The sequence below is a fragment of the Taudactylus pleione genome, unplaced genomic scaffold (assembly GCF_031769625.1).
Source record: "Taudactylus pleione unplaced genomic scaffold, aTauple2 ptg000092l, whole genome shotgun sequence".
NCBI classification, from domain to species: domain Eukaryota; kingdom Metazoa; phylum Chordata; class Amphibia; order Anura; family Myobatrachidae; genus Taudactylus; species Taudactylus pleione.
Genome location: NW_028284494.1, coordinates 8,080,644 through 8,104,012, shown reverse-complemented (window position 1 = coordinate 8,104,012; position 23,369 = coordinate 8,080,644). Strand labels below are relative to the sequence as shown.

Below are 23,369 nucleotides of genomic sequence, written 5' to 3'. Positions count from 1 at the left end.
TATTGATAATGATGAAAGGGGGTGGTATCTAAGCACCTAGGGGTCAGAGGACTTGTCCTCTAAAAAAACATCACAGAGGAGAAATCAATCCACTAGGACTGAAGGCAAGAGTCCAAAGGAGGAGTGGTGGGGGGGACCGATAAAGGCAGTATCAGTGTAGCAGAGGTAGAACAGTCCCCAGGGCAGTTGTTGGAGGGCCACTCAGTATCCCGGCAAACTCACTGCAGGAAAACTGGAAGCAGCAGGAGACGCTCCTATGCAGTATGGAGGGAGGACAGGAGTATCTCAATTGAAGATTCCTGGTGCGGTTCTGTTTGTGGTCGCAGCATCCAGGAGAGCGCCAGAGGGAGATGTTCCTAGTGATGCCTGTATTGTAGATCTGTGGGGGGGTCCGGGGGTCACTGCAGCGATCCCGTCACTACCAACTGCAGGGAGCAGATCGCGGGAGATTGGATACACAGTCAGCGCCACACCCGAATGGTAGGCTCCAGCTGAATGGTGTGACTGTGGGCTGGAGCAGCTGCAGCAGGGTGAACAAGATGGCGGCTTCCCGTAATTCGCGGGTCCGGCCCCTGGTATCTCCAGGGACCCTCCGGGGATATGTGGGATCGCGCTTGGCTGTACCAGCAGAGAGTGTAGGACAGCGTATCCTCTCACCTGGAGTAGGTGTATAGTAATGGGCAGAGCTGTAGTTGTATATTCAGCCCTCTCAGATCTTCAGGGTTCTGCCCATGCAGCCGCGCATGCGCATCGTGGCCAGCGCCGGGAACTCCAGTATGCGGCTTTAGCGCTGGGCTAGGCCTCGATCTGCAGACTCATCAGAGAAGGAGTCCAGCGGCAGCCAGAGGGTCTCCGACGATAGCGCCAGTCTCCAGTCACCCCGTCAAGATTCCAGCCGGTGAGTAGAATCGGTGTTGCGGGTGGAGCAGTCGGAAGGGGCCAGGGAGGGAGTCCCAAGATGGCGTCGGCGGGTGCCGCTGCGTGTGCAAGTCACAGTCACTAGGGAAGTGTACAGCCTCAGATCTTCAAGCTAACTGCATAGGCAGGTAGCCCAGGAGGTCCAGAGATGATAGGGACCGTTCTGGCACACAATAGTACTGGTGTTGTGATACACGGCTGGGGTCCAGTGTGTTCTAGGATGGAGCTCTGAGACTAAGCGTCCACCATCTTAACTTGACAGGCCACGGGCCGTTATAATGTATTTTGATTGTGGTTTTCAATTGTGTTATTAAATTGTTATCTGGATCCAGCGCTTCTTTGTTCTATAGTTATCTTGTGGCGAGGGTTCCAGTAATCTTTCTGATTGGACCAGGAGTTTCCAGATAATTATATATCTAGTCATAATTATACCTATTGTGATTAGTTTTTTTTGTTTGGTGTAATTTGTTTTGCAAATACTCTGCATACAGAAAGACGCAATATACCCCATGTAGGGGTATATTTACTAAAACTCGACTTTGATTGATTTAAAAATCAATCAAAATCAATCCACATCGACAATTTTTTATTTGGTTTTTAGTAAATATGTGATTTAGCCCCAGAAACACCACTTAGATGTTGATCGATTTTAAAACTGCATTTTTTTGGGGGGTGGGGGTTTACCGCATTTCTGCCCTTAGTACATCCCGTCCACATTCATGTAAACCCCTAGTTGCCATAATTTTCAGGAAGAAAAAAAATACTGTGGCTACTTTGTATCTTATGTTATTCCTGTATGTTTATTTTTTATCTCTTTGCAGATGAATGTGTTAAAATCATAGCAGGGAGAGAAGCTGCTCCTCATTCTAGACCGTACATGGCTCTATTGAAAACAGGGGGATCCTCGTGTGGAGGAACTTTAATAAAAGATGACTGGGTGCTAACAGCAGCTCATTGCAAAGTGTAAGTATTTATGAGTTTGAATATTAAAATTACCAGTAAGTGCATCACAGTTTACACAGGGGTATACAAGAGCAGTGGTGTCACTAGACGGGTGCAGACCCCACCGGGTGTCACCATCTGAAGGGGTGACACCAAAATAGCAGAGCTGTTCTACTAGGGAGGTTGGGGGCTGCCCAGCAGCTCCCAATGCACTAGTCAAGCCACCAGCATGACATGAATGGGGGCGTGTCGTGCGGTAATGCCCCATAAACAGCATTTAACAGTAGGCGTGGCTTTGCAGGCATGAGGACACACCCCCTTTCACACGCGGACCGAAGGCGCACACAAAGTATGCAGAGGTGGGGATGACTGGGTGAGTAGTCGCACTGGGTAACACTAGTGACGCCACTGTGCAGGAGTAGTTCTGTTACCAACTATAGCAAGCACAGGAATATATTACATGTGCCCAGAATCCCACTAAAAACCAGGAATACTATTTGAATATTAACACACACTGCAGAACAGCTATTTCTAGCAGCTTTTACAACTCATTGTATAGTATAATAGTTACACCTTTCCAGAAAAGATGTACAGTACTAATTCAGAGTTATTAGGAAAGCCAGCTAGAAGGTGCAGAAATGTTGCAGAGCAAATCTAAAATGTGCACCAAATGTATAGTTGGTAGGGGACACAAAATGGCTCACCTCTAAATTGCAGTCTAAAAATAAAGTGGTCTATTATTTGTGAGCACGATCTACCGTAGCTGTGTTTGTTCCTAGCTGTAAATGAGGTCCATAAGGGGGTACATTTAATACAGCAATCATAAGCCTGTGCTGCTGTGTGCTGGGCTGCAGTGGGAGACCAGGAATACTGCTCTGAGCAGCAGCAGACTCCTCTCCTCTGCCTGTGGGGGGGAGCGATCACACTGAATGTGCCCCCCCTCCGGATTTGTGTCAGGCTGAGGGGCTCACAGCGCCCCCTCCCCAGTGCTTTGCACTGGAACATTTTGGACTCAAAATCATAAATTTACTAAGCAGCATATTTAACTGTCTATGTAGATCCATTGGTGATACTCATCCGTTTCTTCTGTGTGCGATTTCAGTCAGATTGCCCCCTTTACGATAGGCTCCGCTGCCAAATAGATTAATGATTCTGCTGAAAGCCAGCAGCGGATTCAAAGCACTGCACGGATCAGTGTGCCATAATGTAAAACCAGCCCCGGACAATGCAGGAAGGGAAATGAGTTGTGTTTTTATTTGCTTGCAACATAAAATAGAAACGGTCAAGTGCCCATTTAGTATGCCTACTATACTTGTAATATACAGTACAACCATGCCTGCTTCAGCTTTACATAATTAGTTTACAGGTACATTTGTTAATAAGGGTCTATTCATTATCACATTCAATTATTTGGAGGTAATTAGGTTTAGAACTCACATTGAGTTCTTCCTAATTACCGGAGGAATTCATCATTCCTCCTCTCCATAAGTATCTCTTCTGAAAAGCTGGAATTTATTGTCTAGATGTGGGTGGTAGGGATGTGTAGTGAGCCCCTTTAGGGGGCTACTTACTTTATGGTACTGTGTACCTACATGACCCTTATGGTATATGTACCAACCACCTTCCTAGACCTATTGCAATGGGAAGAGATAGATCCCCTTCCATAGATGTACGATGGCGTCATCTGCCAGTGTCCAATGTTCCCTACCATCCAAGTGGGCATAGAGGGGGAATATATCCTTGTGGTGAGTGAAGCGAACCACCGTGCCCGCAGCGTGGTGAGCGAAGCGAGCCCGCAAAGGGGCTGACTTTCTTATTTTCCTGAACAGTGTGGGCAGAAACCTCCACTTCCACCCTCACTCACGTCACTTCCAGGTACAGCTACTGAAGGGGGTTTATGTTCTTCCCTATTGCAATGGGGTGATTGAGGAATCTGGAGAACCAGTCCCTCTCTGTATGTGGAGATTGTATGTTACCTCTGCTAGGTGTATATATTCACAGGGTATACAGTAAAAGTAAATTTCAGAAAGGAGTCTGCAGTCATGACATCCCATGCTAAGACTACCCCGAGTCCTTGTAGTGAGGATACCCACTCTTAGACACAGCCAAAGGTCCTATGCTGCATGCCGCTGGTGTAGTAGCTGGTGCCTGGATGTGGTAATCTAGTTCAGATCCCTGGAGTCTGAGAGGGATCCTCCACGCTGTGGCCAGCTGGCAGACCTGACGGCAATATGCTGGTAGAAGCCGCACTTCCTGGTCAGCGCGTTGCTCTCAGGGCCTGATTCTGACCCGCTCGCGAGCACTGAGCGCTCGCAAGCTGGTTGATGGTGCCCAAGTGCGCATGCGCACAATGGAGGGAGCTCCGTTGTGCGCATGCGCGAGACCCGGCGAGCGACGGGGAATCCGTTGCTCGGGATCTCGCACCAAAGGGGGCGTGCTGTCGATGGTGAGTGACAGCACGCCCCCTTTGGTGGGCGTGCCGGGGGCTTGGCTGCCAGACGGAGGCGTTCCCATGGGAACGCCTACCGTCTGGGTCCGGCCCCACTGACATCACTAGTGATGTCAGTGGGATCGATTTTGGCTCTGATAGAGCCAAAATCACGCCAGGGCTTGCGGCAGCGAGACCCTACCGCAGGGTCTCGTCGCAAGCCCGATGGCCGCGATGGTCTTGACCATCGCGACCATCATCATGGACGCTCGCATAAGCTGTGAGTGCAGCTATGCGAGCGTCCAAGAGGCCGCTCCAAGAATAGGTAGGAGGGCCCTGATTCAGAGCGAGCGCTCTGGTCAGAGCGTCTGGCTCTGAATCAGGCCCTCAGTCAGTAGTAGAGCTTATTTCCCCTTCTTGCTAGGGATCTGGAAGTGAGGTGAGTGAGGGCAGAAGTGCAGTTCGTGCCCATGAAGGCCAGCTAAACAAGTAAGTTGTCCCCACTTAAACAAGAAAGTTGTCCCATCGGGGGTTACCTTCGCTCGCCACACTTTGGGCTCGGTGGCTCGCTGTGCTCGCCACATGGTTACATTCCCCCTCTGTGCCCACTTGGATGGTAGGGAATGACGCTGGACTACCCTCAGTCAGTGTGTGTGACACGTGTGTGTCTATGATGGTTCTGCATTAATAGGGTCATGAGACCAATCACCATGTCTGTGGGTGTACCTTATCTCCCGCCCCTGGGAAGAAAATATGTATCAGTGTTCTGTTCTGTGTGTATGCGATCTAGCTAGAGTAATAAACAACAAAACTGAAAGAGAGAACACAGTGTGATATATATCTATATGTGATAAGCTCTTTATGTAATATGTCACTATAGAGTCAAATTCTGGATGAGTCAGTGGACCTGAGTATACATGTATACATGTATATAATAGGTACCCAAACAATGCAATATATGATCCTGTGTGCTGGTTATTGTTGAATATGTGGTAATGTGCATGATGCACCTGAATATTAGAACTGTAAGCATACAAGTGAAAGGTGATAGTAATGGTAATATTAATCAAAATAATTAAAAAGATTAGATCACAATGAACATATATTGATGTGTTGATATAGAAAAATGTTGCTAAGAAAAAAACTTCTATATGCTGCATATTATACTATGAATGAGGTGCCAGTGTGATGCACTGAGATGCACTATTGCTGTATATCTGCTATATATATTGGTAACGCTGATCTTAATAGATCCTTTGTCCTCCACAGCTCACATACAGCGGCCAGCCAACAGTTAACACAATGCATTTTACGGCCAGAGAATGATGGGAAACCACAAGACCTGTGTATTTCCAAAACCACACTGCCTTTATTTTGGACAGACACATTATTTTATACCACTCAAGTGTCGAAGCTGGATAATTGGCTGAGACAGGATCGGTTTAAAATTAGACCTGCATGACTCCATTTTGCGAATGGCAATGAGACGCCATTTTGCGACTGGCCGCCCAGCGCCATTTTAGTGAAACTTGGCACTATAAGTACATACGGCGATGCTATTATTTAGCATCGTGCGATTCCCACGCAATAGAAAGAAGTTAAAAGTCCTCACCACATAAATACAGACAGTCGCTAAAACATATAAACTAATTATCCCTGCAAGACACGCACTATAGTATACTCCACAAAACACATAGTCGCACAACGCTAACTAGCGTCTTTTCCCAATTCCCCAATACTTACACACTGCACACTTACATGAAAGGTTCCCTAGTATTAAAGTGTAATATTCAAGGTTTATTCAGTGTAATAAAGGTTATCTGATATCTAAGGTTTAGTACATGGTAAGCAGACCGTGTCTGATGTTGTACTGATCCACTGTGTCTCCACAGATTTCCGGTACCATCGGTGAGAAGATTGGAACATGCGTCTGCAAACTATGGACTATAGAGAGTTAAAACATTAAAATGTACTCTGTAATGTTAGCAGCTTAGATTAGCTTGCAGCGGGAAGAAGGACACAAAGGCCCCGATTCAAAGCCGGACCCTCTGACAGAGTGCTCGCTCTGAATCAGGGCCGTTTTTTTTTTTTTTTTAGAACGGCCTCCTGGCCGCTCGCATAGCTGTGGGTGACCACCAAAAGCTATAGCGAGCGGCCAGGAAGATGTTCGCGATGGTCAAGACCATCGCGACCCTCAGGCTTGCGACGAGACCCTTGTGGTAGGGTCTCGTTGCCGCAAGCCCCAGAGAGATTTCGGCTCTAGCAGAGCCGAAATCTCTCCCACTGACATCACTCGTGATGTTAGTGGGGCCGGCCCCAAACGGAGGCTTTCACACTCCCCCGGCCCGCCCACCAAAGGGGGCGTGCTGTCACTCAACATCGACAGCACGGCCCCTTTGGTACGAGACCCAGAGCGACGGATTGCCCGTCGCTATCCGGGTCTCACGCATGCGCACGACGGAGCCGGCTCCGTCGTGCGCATGCGCTCTGGGCCACCATCGACCCGGTTGCGAGCGCTCAGCGCTTGCGACTGGGTCTGAATCAGGCCCAAAGAGCGGTTGGAGGCTGTTTGTGTCCATTTGAAATTGTCCAATAAACTATCCTGTAACAGAAACACCTTTAAGAAGAACCAATGGAATCATGCCAAACTTGCCTATTGTATTGCCAATCCCTGAAAGAGTATATACAGTATGTGCGCTCTCTGACCCCAATCGGGAGTCTTCTTGCTGTGCTGTTGACGGAGGTTTCTAATGCTGATGCTGGTATCTGGGCCCGGAGAGCGTGCGTATATAACAACTGTACCTTGGGTCTGTATGATTTATTTGTGCTAATTGTCTTTAGATCACGGCGTGTAACCATCTGTTTTTTTTTATACTGAATAATAACTTTTTGTGCTTTGGAACCACATTCAAAGTCTGAAGGCATATATTTACTGTGCGACTCAATACGCTAAATTGCGACAATTTTAGAAGGTATAGGCAGGATTTTAGAAGGTATAGGTAGGATTGCATAGAGGTTTGAATCAGGTATCAATAGTTGGGGGCTCGCAGTATTAATCACGCCACCGGTCACTAGGTAACACTCGGTAGCAATCTCTCAGCAAAAGGGTGGAGGCGCCTAACAGGAGAACGCATTGTGCCTTCGAAATCTGTTACCACTGTTGTTGCTGAGAGTCCGCTACCTGTTATTGTGACTTTAGGAGCGCTGATTGAGAATCCAGGGATGAGGGAGGAAAAAGTTTGTTTTCCTTCATCGATAGTTTTTTTGTTGTTTTGTGTGTTAAAAAGGGGAAGTCGCATTATTGTGTATGCGACTAAGTCGCACTATAGCGTAAAAGTCATAATACGTGTTGTGTAGTAGTTGCATTATTGTGTATGCGACTAGTCGCACAATAGCGTATACATATTTCCTGTATTGCTGCCACGTGTTTTAAACAAAGCTGTTGAGATTGCATTATCAGTGTTGCCAATAGCTGGGTGAACGTGTATTCTTTTTCTGCGCAGGAAAAAAGTGTGTAACAGTGAGCATGTGTTGGTTTAGGGTGTAAAACAGTTCCTAAATGTTAAGGGTATCGTAGGACCCTTAAGTGCTAGGCGTAGGAGATGGCCTAGTGACTCGGTAGTAGCTTACCGTTTACTATACACATAGCAGGTGTATGGGTTGTTATTTTTGTTAGGGTTCGGCTCTCAGTGTGATTACAGTATTCAGTAATCAGTTAGGCTTATTTGAGCACTGTAATTGAACCGCATAGTTTTGGCTAAATTGTGATTGTGAACTGAAGAGAGGATGGACGAAATCAACTGGAAAGAAAAAGGTAAGTATTACCCCCTAGCAGTTGAAAGGTAGTCAAAAAGGGATTCTGCGTGGAAGCAGCTTCTTCCATAGGTGCGTGGAAGCATCTAGATATTCTTTCATAGGGTTTGTGGATACGCCTTGTTTCCAAGATGTCCACAGGTAAGTGAAAGTGTCTTGAGTGTCTTTCACCGGTTTAAATCTTTATTGAAAAACGTAGGGGTTTTCCCAAGATGGGAGCCACGCAAACAGTAGAGATGTTAGACGATGATGTGCTGCTGTGGGAGGCGCCGCTTGGGTCGGCACGCAGTATTATGCATACTAAGTACAGTGCTTATGCAATTAGGTACTGTGATGTATGGTTTAAGATGACGATGAAGAGTGTTAGACCGTTTCCCAGAATTGGTAGCTTTGATAAGGATATATTGAACAATGCCTGAGATAGCATCAGTATGGTGTGCTCTCGAGTGAAAAATGTAAAATATAATGAGTGTTTAAAATTATGGCAGCATGAAGGGGATGTGTGGCTTAAAGGTGTGCAAGCGATGCAAACTAGCGTCGCGAGCACATTACCGGAGTACACCCGCAGCGCTAAACTGCGGTTCATGCATGCCGCGAGATAGCGTGCACGTGCAGCAATGTACCGTTGTGGAAGGTATTGTCAGTGGCTCACGCACACCACCGCCGCCCTATGCGGATGGCGGTGCAGGTACAGATGTTGAAAAAAAACATAAAAATGTAACAAGTAAATTGTACCCTCTCTTAAGTAATCATAAGGAAAATGTTTATGATGCGGATGATGAGCCTATTGTTATGTCTGCCATTTCCCATGCTGTACACACGTTAGATGCTCCACCACGACAAGCACAAGTGGTGCCGCCATCTTCATCACTGATAGTACAGGAAGTGTTAACATCCACTGCACCCGTAGAGGAAGTTGTTAACCCTATACCTAGCAGTAATAGACTAAACCCCCAGCCAGGTCATAAGGTCAAAAGTAGCAGTGCGGCCGGTCTGCATCCTATCCGGACAATAACTGTTCCGAATGGGAATGCGGATGCGAACGGTGTAGTGCCCACAAGGGAGGTAGCAATGCATTGTCCTTGGACAAGAGCGGAGCTAAATTCCATAATGAATGATTTCCCCGATCCTAAAAAGGAATTAGCCAAATGTCAAAGAAAAATTTGGGTAGTTCTCACGAGCCAACCAATAAAAATTGCCGAGTGGTGTTAAGGGCTTGTCTTACACGCAATACCGACGTGACAAAATTTATCACGGATTGTGTATTGGATGGAGATGTTCCCTTAACAGACGAAGTTAACCAAGGTAACATTTCCCGCATTGTAACTCAATTGGGTGTATACTGTATTTTCCAGTAGTAGTTAACTGGAGCAAAATTTTCACCATAAAACAAAAAGAGAGTGAATCTGCAGAGGATTATTGTAACCGAGCTCTGCAGGCTATCACACAGTACACTGGGTTAGAAGATTTTAAAGATAGCACTCATCACAGGGGAATGATTGTCACTGTACTTATGGATGGTCTAAAAGAGAACCTAAAGACCCGAGTTCATCCTGGCTGGAGGGGAGTCACTGTAGACACCCTCATAGAATCCACTTTTGAACATGATAAGAACATCTCTAAAAAGATAGAGACCCAGAGCGAGAAACTAATGGCTGTTAGTATTCAAGCTCTAGAAGGAATGACTGTAACATCACAGCCAGCAGACACACCTGCACCTGCACAGCTACACGTCCTCACCAATCCTGCACCACCTCAAACACAGCCCTGCCCCACTTATCACACACAACCACAACACCCATACTATCCACAACCACCATATTTCCCTCAATATCCTTACCCATACCCACCACCTTTCTCTCCCGCTCAACCCACACAGCAATACTTTCATCCACCCCACTCACAAAAGTGCTTTAATTGCTATCAACTGGGACATGTAAGTAGGAACTGTACGGTGAAGAGGGTAGGACCCCCTAACCAGGGAGTACTTGGATAATCCCATAAGGGATATACATAGAGAACAGTAAATGTCCAACAGACACCAGGTCCAATTGTGGCCGTAAATGCTATATTGGAGAGTGGGAGTCAACGCTAGGGATCAGGTCATACCTGTAGTCTACAGATAGTCAGGTTAACGGGAAGTACTAGGGAAGAACCGGTAATGATGTTTGATGTAGCTGGTACTAAATATCCTTTTCTTGTAGACACAGGGGCGACCAGGTCAGTGATAAAATCTCCCGTTAATTTACAGGTAACCAACGAGACAGTACCAGCAATGGGTGCAATGGGTAAAGTGCAATATTATCCTTTAACAAAATCCACAGAGGTCACTATTGGGCCATTGCATACCAGGCATTCTTTTCTCCTGGCAGCAGCGGCTCCTACTAACCTACTGGGAAGGGATTTGTTATGTAAGATGGGATGTGTCATATATTGTACCCCTGATGGTGTATTTTTAGATATCCCAGAGAGAGTTGCGCATGAGGTGAGGGATATGTTGGACACTCCCCAAAGGATAATGTATCACTCTACCGGTTTAAGTCAAAATCCATCCCAGGTAGATCAAATGTTATCCCAAATTGCAGATTCACTTTGTACCAAGGATGGACAGGACACTGGATTAATGGCAAACGTAAGTCCCGTAATGGTAAATTTAAAAAGCGGAAGGCAAGCTCCAAAAATTCCCCAGTACCCATTAAAACAGGAGTTAGAATTAGGGGTTTATCCCATAATTGAGCGATTGTTACAGCAGGGAATTTTAGTCCGTACAGCTAGTGTAGCCAACAGTCCCATTTTTCCTGTAAAGAAGAGTGGTGGGAGGGGTTAAAGGCTGGTACAAGACCTTAGAGGGGTTAATAAGGTGGTAGAGAGCCAATTTCCCATAGTGCCAAATCCAGCTGTCATTCTCATGCAGATCCCACCAAATGCAACCCATTTCACTGTCATTGACCTCTGTTCTGCTTTCTTCTCTGTGCCTCTTCATCCTGACTGTCAGTACCTATTCGCCTTTACATACAGGGGTGTACAATACACATGGACACGATTTCCCCAAGGTTTCATAGACAGCCCTAGTATCTTTTCCCAGGCCTTACACGACTGTTTACAATCTTTTCAACCTGCCAATGGATCTGTTCTAATACAATATGTGGACAAAATATTGTTATGTTCTGATTCGTTTATGTCATGGTTAAATGATACTAAACTTTTGTTGCTTCATCTCTCACAGACAGGACACAAGGTTGCCAAGGACAAACTACAGCCATGCCAGTCCAGGGTTAAATATTTGGGACACTGCCTAACTCAGGGGTTATGACATCTCACAAATGACAGAATCCAGGCCATAAAGAACATGACTCTGCCGCAGAACCAACAGCAAATTCGTACCTTCTTGGGAATGTGTGGATACTGCAGAATGTGGATCCCAGGTTTTTCTATTTTGGCCTTGCCATTACAGGACATAGGGCTTCATTCAGAGGCGGCCGTACGGTCTACGACCGCATGGCCGCCTCGATGTTTGTCCAGTGCGCTTGTGCACAAGGGAGCCGGCTCCTTCATGCGCATGCGTGAGACTCGCTACGACCGACAGTGCCGGTCGTAGCAGGTCTCTTTCCAAAGGGGGCGAGCTGTCGATGTTGATTGACAGCTCGCCCCGTTTGGAAGGCGGGCCGGGGGGGTGGCAGCCCAAACGGAGGCATTCCCATGGGAATGCCTGCCATTTGGGGGAGGCCCCACTGACATCACTAGTGATGTCAGTGGAGAGCTTCTGGCTCTGACAGAGCCAGAAGCTCTCTGGGGCTTACGACAAGTGAGACCCTACCCTAGGGTCTCATCGTAAGCCCCGATGGTCGTGATGGTCTATGACCATCGCAACCATCACCCTAGCGGTCGTTAGAGCTGTGGGTGTAAACCCACAGCCTAACGACCGAAACAGAGGCCGGCGGTCAGGATGCAAGCGGCCGCCCAGTTTCTGAGCGACCGCTTGCATCCTCCGACCGCCTCCTTATGAGGGCCTTAGTCTCTTCCTCAAAGCCCGTTCGTGTCATACACACAGAGGAATCAGAGCAGGCTTTCCTTAATCTTAAGGATAGTCTGACAAGAGCACCTGCATTGGGAATACCTGATTATGAAAAAACTTTTGATTTGTATTGTACGGAAGCTGATGGGTGTGCAGCAGGTGTCCTCACACAAAAACATGGTGATGCCAGTAGGCCCGTAGCATACTACAGTGCACAATTGGACACTGTGGCAAGATCACTCCCAACGTGTTTAAGAAGTGTAGCAGCAACTGCTCTATTGGTCAGTAAGAGTTAGGATGTGGTACTAGGCCATGATATGATTGTCTATACTCCCCATGCTGTATCTGCTTTGCTAAACTCTGCCCAAACCAGACATGTCTCCTCAGCTAGGTTCACAAAATGGGAACTAGCCTTAATAGCACCTGCAAAAATCACCATCAAAAGGTGCAGTACATTAAACCCAGCTACATATTTACCATATGTGCAACATGATGCACAAAGGGTGGAGAGAGGTGAGCCGCTGGCAGCAGGTGAGTTCTGCAGGTATATTGATGCACATGATTGTATGGAATATCTGAATCAAACCTTTACTGCAAGACCTGACATACGGGACACACCTTTTAGAAAATGTAGATGTGACATTTTACACGGATGGGAGTTGTCATAGACAGATTGACACTGGAGAGTTATGTACAGGTTATGCTGTTGTAAATGACGAAGACATCATAGAAGCCGAACTTTTAGGACCACCACACTCGGCGGAAGTGGCGGAACTGGTGGCACTAAAGAGAGCGTGTGAATTAGCGAAAGGTAAATCTGCTAATATCTACACTGACTCTAGGTACACCTTCGGGGTAGTACATGATTTCGGTGCCTTATGGCATCTGAGAAAATTTATGACAGCAGCAGGCACACCAATTGCACATTCCAAACATATAAAAGGACTACTAACAGCAATCCAATTGCCAAAGGCAGTGCCAGTAATTAAGTGTAAAGCCCATACATGTGAAGATGATCAGGTGTCACTGGGCAACAACAGGGCAGACGAAGCTGCAAAATGGGCAGCAGGGTTAAAAATGCATGTACCAACTAAACGAATCATGACTTTCCAAACAAATGATATGCTGAAATTAATTGAGATGCAAAATTTGTGTTCTATCCAGGAAAAGTCAGTCTGGAGGTCCAAGGGATGTGGGCAAGAGTCCTCTGGACTCTGGAGGGACGGACAAGGTAAGCCAGTGGCTCCCAAGGCATACTACCCCAGCCTGGCTGAGGCAGCGCAAGGTCTGACTCATTTGGGAAAAGCAAGGTATGTGCAAATTGGTGAGAGCATACTGGTGCGCACCGGGTTTTTCTTCTCAAGCGGAAAAGAGAGCAATGTCCTGTCTGACCTGCTTGAGGAAAAACATTGGGAAAATGATCCCTACCGAACCATCCCACATTCCCCCGACTGAAGGACCTTTCCAGGTAATACAAATTGATTTCATCCAATTACCACCCTGCAGGAATCTAAAGTATGTATTAGTGTGCACTGATGTGTTTTCCAATTGGTTTGAGGCATACCCAGCTGCCACTAATACTGCTGTGTTCACTGACAAGAAAATTGTTCAGGAGTTTGTGTGCAGATAGGGGTACTCATTTCACAGGTGATGTTTTTCAAAATATGTGTAAACTGATGGGTATTAATAGTCGACTTCACACCCCCTACCGACCGCAAGCCAGTGCCAAGGTGGAGAGGATGAACGGAACTATTAAAAATAAATTAAGTAAAATCATGGCAGAGACTGGACTAGGATGGCCAGAAGCATTACCGTTGGTCCTACATAGCATAAGCACCACTCCTAGACCCCTCTAAATCTGTCCCCCTTTGAAATACTGTTTGGTTGACAACCTCATTTGATTATAAGTCTGCAGGAAGATTTGAAAGGTAACAACGAGGTAACTGTAAGGTATCTTATAACAATGAATAAACAGTTAAAACAGCAACAGCAGAAACTGAAATTGTTGTCCCATGATATGCCTGAAACAAACTGTCATGATGTTGAACCTGGAAAATATGTTATGATCATAAATTTCTTGCGTTCAGGTTGTTTGACTGATCGTTGGGAAGGTCCTTATCAGGTGTTGCTGACGAGTACCACATCTTTGAAGGTGGCCGAGAGAGATACCTGGGTCCATTCCACTCACTGCAGAAAGGTCAACCAACCGGTGGAGAAACAAGGTGGAGACGAGGCTGATAACGTGGACCTGTCGATTGCGAGCTTGTTCCGGGAGGATTAAAAAGGTGGCAGTGAGATATCTGAGCGAAAGAAATTAGCAGGTCCTTGCTGCGGCAATGGACTGGTCTGCTGTGTTAATTTTTATATTCTCTTCTAGAGTTTCCATCATCCTGGTTTGTTCGGGGATTTCTTGTTTCTGTGACTGGGGACTGATAGAGGAGATGGGAGCTGATGGCAGAATTGATGGAGTAGAGTCGAAAGGAGGAGTGCTATGCCAATCGGGAGTGTTTGACCAATTTTAGTACTGTAATTGTTAAGAGATCTGCTATTTTGGATACCCGGAGACAGTGTGAAGGTCTATCGTCTGAGGATTATTGTATGTGTGAGTTCTGTGGGTCCATAATTGATGAGAGATGCATCCAATGGTGTCAACCCAAGTATAATCAGTATTGGGGTGGGTATCCTTTAGAGGACTATCACACCATGGTGGGCAAAATTTTAAACCAAACTGACTGTTGGGTGTGTTCTCACATGCCCCAAGGACAGCATAATGTAGGATTAGTGCCATTCCCATTAAATGTTTCTGAAATTATAGAATCACAAAGAGGGCTTAATGTCTTAATACCAAACCACCACATTTTAAACTCCACCAGTACCAAGTAGATAAATCACTTTTATGTTTAAACATCACCAACTCCAATGAACCAGGAAGTTGGGAGGTGACTGGGAATAACCAGACGATGACCTTCTCACAAAGAGCTGACCGTGAGCCTATGAATTATGAACTGTTACGCAAAATTAGGTCAGGTGGAAGACACTTCCGGTATAAATATACACTAAGTTCCACCAAAGAAATGATTGGTAGGGTACCAGATGGATATTGTGCCAAGATATTACAACCGTAAACTTGCATGTGTCAAATGGGAGACCCTGAAGTAGGATCACTTGCTAGGGAAATGTGTGTGATGATAATGATGCATACTATTCCTTATGTTCTCCCCGATGATGTGTATTTTATATGTGGAAGGAAAACGTATAAGTGGCTCTCTCCGAGTTTTGAAGGTTTGTGTTATAACCCTCACACATGTTGAAATACTTGGTATTCATAAAAACACACCATCACCGTATCTTCACACACAGTATGAACACAGAGGCAAAAGAAATATGATACCTGGTGATGTGCATAAAGCCACACAGTTAATTAGTTAGACAACTGGCTTTCAAGTTTTGGTAGCACTGGATCCCACCAGGATCGCTCGGGGTACACTAAATTTTAGATATATCCAAGATCTTGCTAAATTAATAGATAATATCACCAAAATGTATGATGACACATTCAGGTATACAGGTAGGGAGTTGCAAGCATACAAGAAAGAACTGGTGCAACACAGACTAGTGTTAAATTATTTAACAGCTGTCACTGGAGGGTATTGCGTAACCTTGCCCACCCAATTTGGAGTAAAGTGTTGCTCTTACGTCACAAATGATACCAGTGACCCAAAGGAAGTGATAGACCGGAAGATGGATGAAATTCTGCAGTTAAAATGGGAATTTCGAAAGAACCATAATGCTTCAGTGGCTGAAGTACAGGAGAAGGTAGAGGAATGGGTTTCATGGTTGAACCCAGTGAAATGGTTCTCAAGTCTAGGAGAGTGGGTCCAGGAAATGATTGCGAGCATAGGTAAACTCCTGATCCTCATACTGGTTGTCATCATAGTAATTGGCATATGTGTCAGGTGTGTTCCTACTGTGTTGAAGTGTGTAAAATGTAAAGATAAGGTAAACCGGAAGAACGAAATTATGATGGTGGTCAGTAGTGACAATATGAATACCGAGGTAAATGTAGAACTGCATTACAACCCTGAACTAGGAAATACCATCGTATAATGTATAAAATTTAGATATGCATAAAATGTATTATTAAAATGTTATTTTAAAACATCTCAAATAATGTAAGTCCCTATTCCTTTATAGGATTGGTGCATCCCCACATCTTTCCCATGATCTCCCAAGATCCGCGGTGTGCGTATAAGGGTAGTTTTATGTCCCCTCCTAGAGACACATTATTGATGGATTAAGAATCACCTTGTGCCATAATATAACATTAAATGATATGTCATAATGTAAGCCTAAAATTAATTTTAAAAGTCAGAGTATGATAGCATGTTGTTTGCTATCAAAGGGTGGACTGTCGAAGCCGCATAATTGGCTGAGACAGGATCGGTTTAAAATTAGACCTGCGCGACGTCATTTTGCAAATGACAATGAGACGCCATTTTGCGACTGGCCGCCCATTGCCATATTAGTGAAACTCGCCACTATAAGTACATACGGCGATGCTATTATTTAGCGTCATGCGATTCCCATGCAATAGAAAGAAGTTAAAAGTCCTCACCACATAAATACAGACAGTCGCTAATACATATAAACTAATTATCCCTGCAAGACACGCACTATAGTATACTCCACAAAACACATAGTTGCACAACACTAACTAGCATCTTTTCACAATTCCCCAATACTTACACACTGCACACTTACATGAAAGGTTCCCTAGTATTAAAGTGTAATATTCAAGGTTTATTCAGTGATTATTAATGTTGTGTAATAAAGGTTATCTGATATCTAATGTTTAGTACATGGTAAGCAGACCGTGTCTGGTGTTGTACTGATCCACTGTGTCTCCACAGATTTCCGGTACCATCGGTGAGAAGATCGGAACATGCATCTGCAAACTATGGACAAAAGAGAGTTAAAACACTAAAATGTACTCTGTAATGTTAGCAGCTTAGATTAGCATGCAGTGGGAAGAAGGACACAAAGGGCAGTTGGAGGCTGTTTGTGTCCATTTGAAATTGTCCAATAAACTATCCTGTAACAGAAACACCTTTAAGAAGAACCAATGGAATCATGCCAAACTTGCCTATTGTATTGCCAATCCCTGAAAGAGTATATATGTGCGCTCTCTGACCCCAATCGGGAGTCTTCTTGCTGTGCTGTTGACGGAGGTTTCTAATGCTGATGCCGGTATCTGGGCCCAGAGCGCGTGCGTATATAACAACTGTACCTTGGGTCTGTATGATTTATTTCTGCTAATTGTCTTTAGATCACAGCGTGTAACCATCTCTTTTTTTTACACTGAATAATAATTTTTTGTGCTTTGGAACCACATTCAAAGTCTGAAGGCATTTATTTACTGTGCGACTCAATACGCTAAATTGCGACAATTTTATAAGGTATAGGCAGGATTTTAGAAGGTATAGGTAGGATTGCATAGAGGTTTGAATCAGGTATCAATACAAGTTAACATAGAGACAATGAAATCTAGTCTGCACATGCTCAATAATTTTGCCTATCTGATCTAATTATATCTATGAATATATTTCAAGCATTAGATACATCGTCAGTAGATGGCAGTATTGACAAACTTATCAATAAATGAATATTAGTATCTACTGTATAGATATACATTTAAATGACATCTCCTTGACAGATTTATTAGCTATGTCTAGTCTTGGAGAATATAAATCCTTGATAGTAGACAGTGTCTGACATTTCACACCACTGTTCTGAATAGAAGTATAGAATCTCTTATCTTTTCTGTCATATAAATCAGAATGAATACAGAGGATGAATACACTCTACTATAGCCTTAAATGGCTAACATAAGTTATTCTATATGAATACATTCCTAAAAGCTAGAATAGAAAGATAAGGAATGAGGCCCTTCTCAGGCACAATGTTTCACAGAATATAATTTCTTCTTAGCATTTGAACACAAAATGGAGTCATGCTTTAACATGATTCTTCACTTTAACAATATATATAAAATCTATAACGCCTAGAAGGATTGTGTCCAGAGATGTTCGTTCATGTACATAATGTGGACAAGTAGGAGTAACCTGAAAAATCAATATATATGTGTTATTGCCTTTGCATGTAAACGACAGCTTGTGAAGCCTTATGAGGGTTGTACGCAGTGGCGTATATAAGGGGGTTCGAGTTGGGCACTGTCAGACCCAGCTGTGCGGTCCGTGGCACTACACACTAAAACTTGTTTTAGCACTGCAGCCAATATGAGTCAGACAGACTCTTATTGGCTGCTGCACCCAGGGGCGGAGCCAGGTGGGAGCTCACTCATGAGTTCTGCCTTCCGGCTCCCGCAGTGGGTGAAGGGAGAGATGTCATGGCGTTTCTCCCATAGTGCCGAGAGGGACCAGAGAAGCGGACGTAGGCAGGCGCAGGAGAGGGGATTCGGGTAAGTATAAATATGTGTGGCTGTGTGTTTTATATGTACGGGGCACTGTATAAGGGGCACTACTGGGGGCACTGTATAAAGTGCACTACAGGGGGCACTGCATACTGTGCATTACAACAGGGGGTATAACATAAGGAGCACTTCTACTGGGGCACTGCATAAGGAGCACTACTACTGGGTGCACTGCATAAGGGGCACTACTACAAGGGGCATTGCATAAGGGGCACTGCTACTGAGGGCACTACTACTGGGGGCACTGCATAAGGGGCACTACTACAGGGGGCATTGCATAAGGGACACTGCTACTGGGGGCACTGTAAGGGGCACTACTAGAGGGGGTGTTGCATAAGGGGCACTACTACTGGGGGCACTGCATAAGGGGCACTACTACAGGGGGCATTGCATAAGGGTCACTACTACTGGGGGCATTGCATAAGGGGCACTACTACAGGGGGTATTGCATAAGGGGCACTACTACTGGGGGCACTGCATAAGGGGTACTACTACAGGGGGCACTGCATATGGGGCACTACTACTGGGAGCATTGCATAACGGGCACTACTACTGGAGGCATTGCATAAGGGGCACTACTACTGGGGGCATTAAGGTGCATATGGAATGGAAAGGAATGTTCCCAGAGTGATGAGAAATGTACAGTAACACCATCAAATTCTGAAAATACATAATATTTTGCTATTTCTTCTTTCCTTCTCTAAGTAATGCTTCTACTGAAGTTCATCTTGGTGTCCATTCTGTATCAAGTCCAGATCAATTTTTCCAGCAATTTAAGGTCTCAAGGTGGATTAAACACTGTTACGATGCAGAAACAATGGACAATGACATCCAGCTAGTACAGGTAAGAATAATCCAGTGTACATCTGTCGAGATTCATTATTTTGGGCCTGATTCAGAGATGGGCGCTAATCCCTTCGTGGCTGCAATTCCATATGCATTGGTTCTATGAAAATACACAAATGATGCCTCCGCAGGGATTTTGACAGAAATGCCCACAGGTGGCGTCTTAAATCTGCAGCTATAAAGATGGACCATCGGTCACACATTCGATCTTCTGAGCAGCCACTGATAGTATAATATTGATGGCTGAGCCAATGGTAAAACACAAATGCTTTTTAAATGGGCACTGACTGTCCATGTGCAAAACCATTGATAGTTTGTGTTCAATATTTTAAAACCATCGACAATCGCTGGCAGAGATGTTTTGTGACAGTTAAACCTGTGGAACTACAAGTGCTGGATAAACTACATTTCCCAGGAAGCAGTGCAAGCCTGCAGGAGGCCACAAGGCCAGAAAGACAAGGAGTGAGAGCAGTGGCATAACTATAAATTTTGCCTCCCCCATGCCAAAAAAGTTTCAGGCGCCCCACCCCCCCCACCCAAAGATCAAACAAACCCAAAGACTACGTTTAAGGTGTGTGGTTACATGATACAGCAACGTGCCTTACACATTATGACACACTAAGTAATGCCACTTATAACACAGTGTGCCACACCGGAATGCCCCTTACAACACATTATGCCACACAGGAGTGCCCCTTACAACACATTATGCCACACAGCAATGCCCCTTACACATCCCACATAATAATGCCACATATAACACATAATGACATACAGTAAAGCGCTTATAACAAATTTATGCCATGCTGTAATGCCCCTATTTCACATTATGCCACACTGTAATGCCACATACAACAGATTATGCCACATACAACACATTATGCCACACAGTAATGCCCCTTACACATTATGCCACACAGTAATGCCCCTAATAGCACATTGTGCACACAGTAATGCCAAATACACATTATGCCAAACAGTAATGCCCATTACATCCCACCCTGACAGATCTACTTCACCAACCCTTTCTGCTCCTGCCAGTCCGTCACCTAAGCTCAAGACAGGTTGCACAGTTTTTATGTCCATGTAGAACCAGACTATTTGGAACATAGTTTATAACCTGTAAACTGTGTATCAAATTAGTGCCCCTTATACAGTGCCCCCTGTAGTTGTGCCCCAAAATGCAATGCCCCCTATGCAATGCCCCCTGTAGTAGTGCCCCTTATGCAATGCCACCTGTAGTAGTGCCCCTTTTGCAATGTCCCCTGAAGTAGTGCCCATTATGCAATGTCCCCTGTAGTAGTGCCCATTATGCAATGCCCCCTGTAGTAGTGACCCTTATGCAATGTCCCCTGTAGTAGTGCCCATTATGCAATGCCCCCTGTAGTAGTGCCCCTTATGCAATGCCCCCTGTAGTAGTGCCCCTTTTGCAATGTCCCCTGAAGTAGTGCCCATTATGCAATGTCCCCTGTAGTAGTGCCCATTATGCAATGCCCCCTGTAGTAGTGCCTCTTATGCAATTTCCCCTGTAGTAGTGCCCATTATGCAATGTCCCCTGTAGTAGTGCCCCTTATGCAATGCCCCCTGTAGTAGTACCCCTTATGCAATGCCCCCTGTAGTAGTGCCCATTATGCAGGGCCCCCTGTAGTAGTGCCCATTATGCAGGGCCCCCTGTAGTAGTGCCCATTAAAGTAGTGCCCCCTGTAGTAGTGCCCATTATGCAGTGCCCCCTGTAGTGCCCCTTCTAGTAGTTAGCCCCCTGTAGTGCCCCTTCTAGTAGTTAGCCCCCTGTAGTTAGCCCCCTGTAGTTGCTCCCCCCGTCCGCGCACACACAAACAAACACACACACACACACAAAAGAAAAAAACACAAACACTTACCTTTATCCCCGCTCCAGTGCTGCTGCCGTCCATACCCGGCGTCCGCTCCTCGGCACTATGGGAGTGACGTCATGACGTCACTCCCATAGTGCTCTGCGGGACCCAGAAGACGGAGCTCACTCCTGAGCTCCGTCCCCGGCGTCCGCTCCTCGGCACTATGGGAGTGACGTAATTACGTCACTCCCATAGTGCTCTGCGGGACCCAGAAGACGGAGCTCACTCCTGAGCTCCGTCCCCGGCGTCCGCTCCTCGGCACTATGGGAGTGACGTCATTACGTCACTCCCATAGTGCCCTGCGGGACCCGGAAGACGGAGGGAGCTCCGTCCTCCGGCTGCCGCCGGGGGTTTGAATAGGAGCCGGGCGCCCGCTGGTAACACACTCAGCGGGTGCCCGACAGATGGAGGTTGCAGGGGGTGCGACCGCATCCCTGCACCCTCCGTAGTTACTACTACTGCCCCCGTCGCCCCCAAGCTACCCAGCGCCTCCAAGCCACCGCGGGGGCTGCGGGGGCAGTAGTTACGCCACTGAGTGAGAGATAGTTATGGCAATTGATGGTCGATGGTTTAAAACCATCAGTAGATAACTATCGATGGCTAAATGCTGCGCATGCACAGACTTTGGCCATCGGACCTGCGGTGCCAGTGTTTTTAGCATCAGTGCTACGACATCAATGGCAAAAACACCTGTTATCAGCCATAGACCATCAATGGTTACAAAACTTTGAGTAGTGTCAATATCTGCACAATCCTTTGAAGTTGAGGGTATATCAGAGTGTGAGGTAAAATTCCCTTCAAGCTAATGGAGAATATAGGCAGTATTAGTAAGCCTCCCGATTACCAGTCTCCATAGTATTTAGCAAATGTATAGTACGTGTAGATGACCAGCTTGCCATGTGCATGATAGTACAGTGCATCCGGAAAGTATTCACAACGCTTCACTTTTTCCACATTTTGTTATGTTACAGCCTTATTCCAAAATGGAATTTATTAATTTTTGTTGTAAAAGTTCTACACACAATACCCCATAATGACAACATGTAAAAAGTTTTTTCGAGATTTTTGCAAATTTAATAAAAATGGCCTTTGCCATGAAGCTCAAAATTGAGCTCATGTGCATCCTGTTTCCACTGCTCATCCTTGAGATGTTCCTACAGCTTAATTGGGGTCCACCTGTGGAAAATTCAGTTGATTGGACATGAAAGATAAGTGTGCCAAGCTTGTGGCATCATATTCAAAAAGACTTGTGTCTGTAATTGCTACCAAAGGTGCATCAACAAAGAGTACTGAGCAAAGGTTGTGAATACTTATGTACATGTGATTTCTTAGTTGTTTTTTTTTTTTAAATAACTTTGCAAAAATCGTCAAAAAACTTTTTACACGTTGTCATTATGGGGTATTGTGTGTAGAATTTTGAGGACAAAAAATAATTTATTCCATTTTGGAATAAGGCTGTAGCATAAAATGTGAAAAAAGTGAAGCGTTGTGAATACTTTCCGGATACACTGTGTGTATTTACATTTTAGGTTTTAGGTTATATTTTAATACTTTAAATAATTCCAATTAAGAAGTGCCCCCAAAACAAGAGTCTTCTTTTTCCCTAAAATTCATTGATCCTTGCCTGACTCTGGGGAGCACCACCAACATATAAGGGTTTCCATTTGTGGCACAAGTGTACATAGTTGGTTTAATTTATATTTATCTTTTTCCACCTCTACCAATCCCGAGGGATTTGGGAGAGGTTAGTATATAGTCCTGCGGGATTCTCACCCTCCTCTTTTGTTGTAGAAATCTTTCTATCTCAGTGGAGACACATCTGATGTTATAGTTACAATCAGGATGGTCTAACAGAGGGATGTAGTCAGGATACCTGCTAAAAGCCGACACTAAAAGCCCGACATGGGTCTAAAGATAGGCGCTGAAATTCCAACGCTTAACATTAGCCCCACGACGAAATCCTGACACCCGGCATACCGAACGAAGGTAAGCCGGGTATCTTAGGTTCTAACTGCGGAGTGGAGGGTTAGCTTTAGGGACTTA

The 23,369-nt window shown here is 45.3% G+C and overlaps 1 protein-coding gene across 1 annotated transcript in view; it reads left to right on the top strand.

Annotated features, from left to right (window-relative positions):
- Nucleotides 1-23,369, top strand: part of LOC148527163 (granzyme A-like) — an 81,030-nt gene that overhangs the window by 28,228 nt on the left and 29,433 nt on the right. Inside the window, exons 2-3 of the mRNA XM_088469420.1 lie at nucleotides 1,740-1,881; nucleotides 19,312-19,450. Coding sequence (XP_088325546.1) covers nucleotides 1,740-1,881; nucleotides 19,312-19,450 — 281 coding nt within the window. The remainder of the gene's footprint in view (nucleotides 1-1,739; nucleotides 1,882-19,311; nucleotides 19,451-23,369) is intronic.